Source organism: Heloderma suspectum, chromosome 2 (genome assembly GCF_057233095.1).
Source record: "Heloderma suspectum isolate Gila_16-S chromosome 2, 16-S_ref, whole genome shotgun sequence".
In the NCBI taxonomy this organism is placed as follows: Eukaryota; Metazoa; Chordata; class Lepidosauria; order Squamata; family Helodermatidae; genus Heloderma; species Heloderma suspectum.
Window position 1 is genome coordinate 137316237 of NC_139459.1, and position 8764 is coordinate 137325000.

At 39.5% G+C, this 8764-nt stretch overlaps 1 protein-coding gene across 3 annotated transcripts in view; it reads left to right on the top strand.

The window, feature by feature from the left end:
* ZCCHC7 (zinc finger CCHC-type containing 7) overlaps positions 1 to 8764 on the top strand; it is a 177794-nt gene that overhangs the window by 120016 nt on the left and 49014 nt on the right. For all 3 annotated transcript variants that reach the window (XM_084834908.1, XM_084834906.1, XM_084834907.1), the window contains exons 4-5: positions 1018 to 1140; positions 5695 to 5865. In XM_084834908.1, the coding sequence (XP_084691034.1) occupies positions 1018 to 1140; positions 5695 to 5865 (294 nt within the window). The remainder of the gene's footprint in view (positions 1 to 1017; positions 1141 to 5694; positions 5866 to 8764) is intronic.

Below are 8764 nucleotides of genomic sequence, written 5' to 3' on the forward strand. Positions count from 1 at the left end.
TGATATTTTACTTGTGTGATAATTTTAGCTTGGTCACCATTGCAAAACACTAAGCATTGAGACGACGCCAGAAAAAAAATGTAGCTAAGTAAGATCTTGTGGAGGAAAAAAACTAACAAAATAGAATTGTACAATAGTATCCTGTACTTCTGTGCATTGCCTTTCCAGAGATTGCTTTCTATTTTACTTCCTTATGTTCCTGATATTCCACAGTTTGAGGTCTATAGTTCTTACGCTCAAATTTGTTATTACTCTTGTGTATCGGCTCGTGCACCAGCTGCCTTTTACATCTGTGCACACGTTTACTTGACCTTTAGCTTTAGCCACAAATAGCTGGTGCAAGTGTGTGTTCCTCTAATTGAATAACGTGGTCACTATCAACTGTAGTCTTCTATATTAGAAAGACAGTAGGTGCCCATTACTGTCATTGACTACACTGCATCAGCCATATAAATAAGAATCGCCATGTCTCACTGCAGAATCGTATTACCGATGGTCTAAGGAATATAACAATTTTAAGAAAGATAAGTCCTGTTTTAAACTCTTGATTTCTAGTTCTGTCCTAATATTTGTAAGTATCTTAAGGCATATTCACACACCAATGAATTTCTGGGACATGTATGAGATCAAGGTTTTTATAATTTTACTGATGTTTTCTCATGGCTTTTTATCTATTCATGCAACCCTATATTAAAAGTGCTTCAATAGATTATGCCTCCATGAATTTTTTCATATGAGAAGTTGTTTTTTGCAATTATTTTTTCATGTATTTTGCATGATATTTTATTGTGAGATAACAGTGAACGTTGACATAACTAAAGAAAAATGCTTTTTAAAAAGGGTTTATACTCTGATGAATGAATAGAGCACTTACCAGGGATTTACGTGATTTTTTTAAACTATAAAAATGCACAACTGGATTTTTGATTCAGCATACTAGTCTGGAAAGCTATAAACGTCCAGGATGGCAGAACAATAAGCTATGGACATCTAATAATTTTCTTTCTGTTTCTTTAGGCACAGATTGGTAACTATGTTACAGTGCGGCATAACAACAGATACTACATGCCAGACAAAAATGTCACTTGCAGAAATTGTGATAAACGAGGTCATTTATCAAAAAATTGTCCTAACCCAAAGGTAGGTGTAGTATTCTGATTTGTCTCTAAAGAGAACAATTTATTCTGTCATTGTTAGCGGACAGCTCCCAGACTTTAAGGCTCTGATCAGAAATAATTGTGCTGGAGGGCCATTTTGAGAAGAGGTGAAAGGATGAAATCCCCCTCCTTTCTAAGTCTGGCAGCTGACAGGGCAGTTTGGTTCCAGGGATCATCACTTGCTGACTTCTTCAAAGTATTACCCTATACGAGGGGTTATTCAGGACAACATAAGCTGTTCTGGGTCAGACCAGGGTCCATCTAGTCCAGCATTCTGTTCCCACAGTGGCCAACCAGATGCCTCTGGGAAGCCCACAAGTAGGGCATGAGCACCTCCTTGCTCGTGTTCCCTAGCGACAGGCATTCAGGGGCATATTGCATGTAGTCAAAAAGGCATATTGCACCTAGCAGAATGGTGATTCCCTTGGGTGGCACACAGAGTAAATAGTTTTGAGTGTGTTCTGGAGTGATTTTAGCAATATGCCATGGGCATTCTCCACCCCACACAGGCACAGTGGCCCCATGCTGAGGATTCCCATGTGCTCAGTGAAGACCTGTTTCTCCCTTTCTCCCACCTAGTGCATGTGCACTAGGTGCACAGCATAAGGGACCTTGGGGAAATGGGAATCTGGGTGTGTCCCCATAGCTGCCTCCATCTCTCACTGTACCCAGTGTACACGCAAGTTACACAGCACAGATGTACGTAACTCCCATTTCCCCTGTCTACATGGGAGATGGGAAAAACAGGGCTTCATTGAGGCATCTGCACGCAGGTACAGAGCCCACAGTGGATCATGCCATAAATAAGTGATAAAGAAAGAATAGTGATGACCTCTCGTTGGAATGTGAGGATGTTATCCAATGAGTGAATATTTAAATGTGCTTAAGACTTGGGATATAGTTCAGTTGTATATTTATATTTTAGTATGCATATTCTCATTCTCAGATTCTGAGTCTCAGAGGGATTATCAGTTTAAACACAAACCTGTATTAAATTTCACCATGGGTATAATGTGCTCATGGAAGTCATTCCCCATCAGAAGGCATGCTGCTGCATTTTCTCCCGTTTGCCTAACTGTGCCTGAACTCCAAAGAGCCCATTCATTTCCACGGCGTTATTCTAAAAGATCCGAAGGACAGTGATAACTGGCTGTAAAATCAGCAATAAGATGCAGACCTTTTTTCAATTGCCCTTGATAAATTCCAGCCAGCAACAAGTCTAGCTTCTTACAGCAGGCTTTCACTACCACCCTTTGTCCACTTTGACCCTCAGGCTGATGCTGCACTGATTATCTAGTCAGGTTCTTCTCAGTGGACGCTGGCCTAGATGTTTCATGTACCGTGTGTGTGTATTGTAATAATAAATATATATATATATATATATATATATATATATAATTTCATTATAATATTTAAACCAAACCTTTCTATAAAAATAATCAAGAAACAGTAAAAAAAAAAACACATATCAGCAAAAGTTATAAAAACAGCTGTAGCAAACAAATCATTAAAAGCAAAACCCTTGAAAAGCCCACTAGAATAAAACCATCTTGCTGTTGTTCAGTTGTTAAGTCGTGTCCGACTCTTCGTGACCCCATGGACCATAGCATGCCAGGCCTTCCTGTCTTCCACTCTCTCCTGGAGCATGCTCAAGTTCATATTCATTGCATCGGTGATGCTATCTAGCCATCTCATCCTCTGCCGTCCCCTTCTCCTTTTGCCTTCAGTCTTTAGGGCTTGGTACTCCTCTCTTAGGAGGCAGCTCCAGATTTGGGGTACCATAACTAGAAAGGCCATATGAGTCACATATCATTGCAACAGGTTAATATTCCATTAAACAGGTAAACAAAACTTTAAACAATACCTTAGACTACAAGTGCTTCTTGTATACAATAGTATTTTTTTATATAACTATGGGTGCCCGTGAGCTAGCCAGCTTGCTAGTGCATGTGACATAATCACTTCCACTTGCCTCTTTCTGCCAGTGAGAGTGGCTAAATAAGCCAGGGACTTTCTGCCCTTGGCTCGATTAGTGTTACATCTGATCCTGGAATTCTGGCTTGTCTCTCTCCTGACAAGTCAGAATCATAATCCAGGCTTTGTTCTTGGGTTACAACTCCAGCGGGAGTTGGGGGAGAAAGAGAGACAACTAGAGTTCCTGGTTTGGATGCAATGTTAACCAAGCCAGGGTTGGAGAGTCCCTGGTTTATCCATTCCCGCTGACAAGAAAGCCAAGCACTAGCATGTTAGCTCACTCAAAGTGACTCAGAGTTTTAAAAAAAAAACACACACAAACTCAAGAGTTGCCACTATATGTGAACCCTCCCTGTCTGTAGCATCCAGCTGTTGCTTTGCCAATGGTGGGGGGACATGGAAAAGAGCTTTTGGAACAAAATGCTTTGGCGGGCTCACATTGACAAAGCAGTTGTTTTCTGGCTTAGGCTATTTAGGGATTTAAAAGGTCAAATTCAGCACCTTGAATTGAGCTCAAATAGTTGTCCAGTGAAGTTGGTAAAGGACTGAAGTGATGTCAGTTGAGCTACCAGATCCAGTCAGAACCCTGGTAGCTACATTCCAGTGGAAGCTTCTAGTCTTTCTTCAAGGGCAGCCCCACATAATACATTGCAGTAATCTAGCCTGGAGATGAAGAGAGCATGAATGACCAAGCCAAGGTCCCAAAAGGTTGGCATCCTGCTAAAATAGATCATTTTGTTTATCTTTCTGGCAGCTAGAAGGTAAAATCTAGCTCTGATTCTGATTCATGGCCTGTAGAACCACTTCTTTATAACCTCTGTGCAGTACCGTCTTCTACAGGCCATGAACCAGAACCATCTGGAAAGCTAAACTGGCCTAGAAGGCATTATAGTTTCCCTCCTAGGAGCACTGTTTTTCATACACATACATGCATGTGCCAGCAATGGTTGCCACTCTCACTGACTTTTTCTTTCATTTCCATCAAGAGCAGCAGTAGGCAGATACTTCTTTAAAAAGTATTTCCAACCATGAGAGATTCTACCCATTCCCATCTATTTTTCTTTAGTCAGTCACAATAGCTCTGTTATCTAGGCAAGTTGTTTTTCTGGGATCTTTAGGTTATTGCTCAAATTTAGTTTTAAAAGTGTATAAGGTGAACATTTCCCTCATAGGTGGCTGTTAACTTTGCTTCACTTTCTAAGCAAAAAACATACCACTTTTGCCTGTGACGTTCTGTGAAAGCTTTAATGAAAATGTTAGGAAACATTTCATTTCTTTATATAAAATACATATATTTCCATGATACCGTGTAAAAGGCAACTAATATATAAAATACAATTCCAATTAAAAATGAAAGCATCCCCAAAACACATTAAAATAACTATATGTAAACCGCTCACAAATATAAAGCTCAGTGGAAGGATTTTCAGTCTAATTGTCATTAAAAATTCTTTCAAGTTAATTTTTGTTTAACGTTCTGCCAAAATGAAAAAAAAATTTGAATGTCTCTTGGATGGCTATTTCATACTCTGGGTGCCACCACTTAGAAGACCCTGTCGCTGGTAGCCAGCTGCCTAACTTCTGGAGGCAAGCAAGGCCTTGGATGATCACTTCAGTAACTGGGCAGGCTCATTTGAGAGAGGCAGTCCTTGAAGAAGTCCTAAATTGGCCCAGGTTGTTGGTGTACATGATGTTTTTCATTTCTTTTGTGGGGCTGGAGATGCAGCACTTGCAATCATGATGCAGTCCCACAAAGTTCATAACAAAAACAGCAAAGTTAAATACAACACAATCTTTAAAAACCCACTTGCTAAAAGATTGACATTTAATATAGCAGATTAAGGGAGGGCGTAGCTACAGAGTGCTCCAGAATGCTGCAGCCAGGCTGTTGATGAGCCAGTTATTGGGAGCATATGACCCCACTGTTACAACAGCTTCACTGACTGCCAGGGTACAATTCAGAATTGCTCATTATCACTTCTAAAACCGCAAAATGGCTTGGGACTAGGTTATGTAAAGGATCTCCTTCTCCTGTGAATCCTTCTGATGTCTTTGGGAGACACCCTTCTCTATCTTCCGCCAACACTGAAGGTACATTCAGCAGGGACATGACAAAGGCCTTCTCAGAGTTAGTGCCTAGGCTTTGGACCTCTTCTTTGCAGGGAGGCTTGTTAAGCCCTCTCTCTGTGGACCTTCTGTCAATAAACAAAGGCCCTGTTCAGACCAAGGTGATTTGGTTTTCTTGACTGCTAGTTTTTTTTTGGGGGGGGGGGTACTTGTTTTTGTTTTGTCTTTTGCTCTGCTGTTTTTATCTGCTCTTGCTTCATTTGTGTTTAATTGTTTTGTTATTTGCTTTGTATTGTATTTATTACATTATTATTGTTAGCCTCCTTGGACACTCTTTATTTATATAAATTTAAATGGGATGTGGATCTTGTGCAAGGTGATTATATTTCTCTATGGACTTCAATAGGACCTCACAGTGGTTATCTTGTCTATTTCACTTAATTTGAATTCCACAGATGCCTCAGACATTTTTATTTAATTTGTGTTTCTTCCACAGAAAATTCCACCTTGTTGTCTTTGTGCACAAAGGGGTCACCTACAAAACAGCTGTCCTGCACGATTTTGTTTAAATTGTTGTTTGCCTGGACACTGCTCTAGAGAGTGCCTTGAAAGAATGTACTGGAAAAAACAATGTAACCGCTGTGATATGAGAGGCCATTATGCGGATGTGAGTACATTGTTAACAAAAGCTACCCCATGATTCTTTCTTTTTCTCTCTCTTCAGAATGACTTATGCTTGTCACAGTTTGGTGTGCTACTGTCTGCATTCCTAGTTATAGAATTGTGTGCCTCTTAGCATGCATTTATTTGCATGCACACAACAATTTATGTGTAAAATTAATGTTTTCTACATCTTCTTGAAGATACTATTTATGTGTGGATTGTTGATAAAAAAAAGGTAGAAATCCAATAGCATTGTGTGGTAAGTACTGGCATGCCAGATTTTTGCTTGTGTAACACTTCCTTTCTGAAATACATTTGAGTATTTACTTGAAAGACTTCGCATACTTTGTGCTTCCTTGTAATTCCTGACTTCAGTATGTGGAGTGATGCTTTTCCTTGATTGATTTTTTTTGTTAATTTTCAAGAACAGTCATTTTAAAAATAAACATTATAAAATTCATAAAGAATTGCTGACATTCAGTTAAATGTCAATACATTTTAATCATTATGTATATCTTTCAGATTTGAATACATTAAAAATGCAATTACCCTTCTTGAGCCTGTGCAGACTGGATAAAAATTTGGTGCAATAAAGACACAAACATGAACCTCTAGTTACAACAAGATTTTGTGTATACCTCACTAGCTTGAATTCTAATTTAGCATAGTGGCTTAAAGATGTCATGGATTGACCTGACATCGTTGTGCTACTCTTGCTGTTGTTTAAACACATACCGTGCTGGGATAGCTCAAGCTCCCTCCCTACTCTATATGAAACTTCAGAGGGAAAGTTGGTTGCCATGTGGAATTAAGCAGATTTCCCATAGAAACAACTTCGTACATTCTGTACTAATAAAAAAACTGAGCTAAAAAAAACCTGAGCTCAGCAATTTGTATACATTAGGCAGTCAAGCAAATATACATATATTTCCTTAGTGTGCGTAATTTCTTCTGATAGTCATAGGTGAGAGGGTAAGGTGCTGTGCAGGGCATTGAAGCTCCAGCCATGATTCTTGGAAATCTTACTCAAACCTCTTCTGGTTTCTAACATTTTACCTGGCACTTATTACCTGTACATTTTCAAACCTATCTTTACAGCCAGAAGAGCTAAAATATTTCTTTTTTTTAAAAAAAAAAGAGAAAGAGGGGGAAAAGCAGGCAAGCAAAAACAACATAGTTTGGGGTGTCTTTTGTACTCCCCTGTATTCCTCCTTCCTGGAGAGTTTTTAAAACTTCACTTTTATGCCAACCTGAAAATAGTGGCGCCCACTTTTAACAGCTTCCCAATTATGATTCTAAAACTGTTGCATGATATGTGTAGGAAGGCAGCCATTAATAGGAATATCGGAATCAAATGCTGCCGGAAGAATATAAAACTGTGTAGGCCAGAGTTTCCATTGCTCAGGAACCCAGCATTCCCCTCTGTGGAGACCAGCAAACACACGTCTGGCAAGTCTATATTTTCTAGACAGTGCCCCTTCCTAACTGTATTTATTTTGGAATAAGTCCATTTTATTTCAAGGGGACTCGTAGCATGGAATAAATGTTCCTTGGGTATTTTTGATAGTTTTGTCATTCATTTCCTAGCACTTTTTGCAAATGCCACTATTGAAGCTTCCCAGACTAGAATGATCATATCAAAATCTTTAATTGTAAGAAGTTATGATTTAGGATATTTGTATAATGAGATTTGCTTTAAGCCTAGTTCAGAAATTTAGAACTTGAGATATATAATCTTATATTTTAAAAGATCTATGCATAAGTTATTTTAGTGTAGTATTCATTCTATGACTTGGATCCAGAAGTGCTTTTCACAGGCTAATGGAACGCTGTTCTAGGCTAATGGAAAAGTGCTGTGTGGGAAAAGTGACCCTAAAGGCAGAGAAGTTCTTCCATGTGTGCAAGATCTTGTGCAAGACTTGTTCTCAAGGCTGTTTTAGCCCTCTAGCATTAATCTGCTGCAGCCTGTGTCTTCCTTATGAACTGTGTTTGTCATATTGTAACTCTCTTGCAGTGTGAGAAGTCTCCCACTAGCATTTGTGCAAGAGTTTACAGAACAGCATGAAGATGTTTTCTCCTTCTGTTCATGGTTCTTTGGATCCAAGCCTATGCACTTTATTTTTTTCAGCTGTGGATATGTAATTCATATTTTTTGTCCCAGTGTCTTTCCGTGAGAATCGCTTCTGATCACTTTTTGTAATTGGCTCTTGCGCGTTGCAGTTGTTTTTTCTTTTACTAATGTGGTCATTGGTGTATTCTGACATACAAGTGTTTGCAGGAGTGATGAGATGTAGCAGGCAAACTGAAATTTCTTTAAACTCCACCCCCCTCCCCTATATATATAATACTATTTCTGCCCTTCTCTTAGAAAGTTAAGAGCAGTGAACATGAGATTTCCAGTGGTCTCCCATCCAGGCACTGAACAGGTCTGAATTCCCTTAGCTACAGCAGTGCTACAGCAGATTATTTACTGGGCCTTTTCATTCTTTCTCACATCTGTTTCTTAACAGTGTGTTTGTTCTTTATTTCACTTTCCCCCAGTAGTTTCATAAAGCTTACCATGAATGTGAACTTTTTGACCAAAGATTAGTTTTTTACCCAGATCATGTATAGATGGAAAGGTTCAGTCCAGTCCATAGCAGGCACACTGCCTTTGTCCAAAAGGATCCCCGTAGTGCCTAACAGAGTAGGCACCTGTTTACCCCCCTCCATACTTGTGGCACTAAAGCGCACCAGGCTGGGGGGGGGTGCATGCCTCCTGTATCACTATCCAGTTCTCTTTCCCCCTTCCATTTGTTCAAAGTATGAGCATATTTCTTGACTGAATGGAGGGGAGAATGCTGGTTGGGGATACGGGAGGCCCATGCCATTCTCTGTAATGGCCTGATGTGCTGTGCCCATGT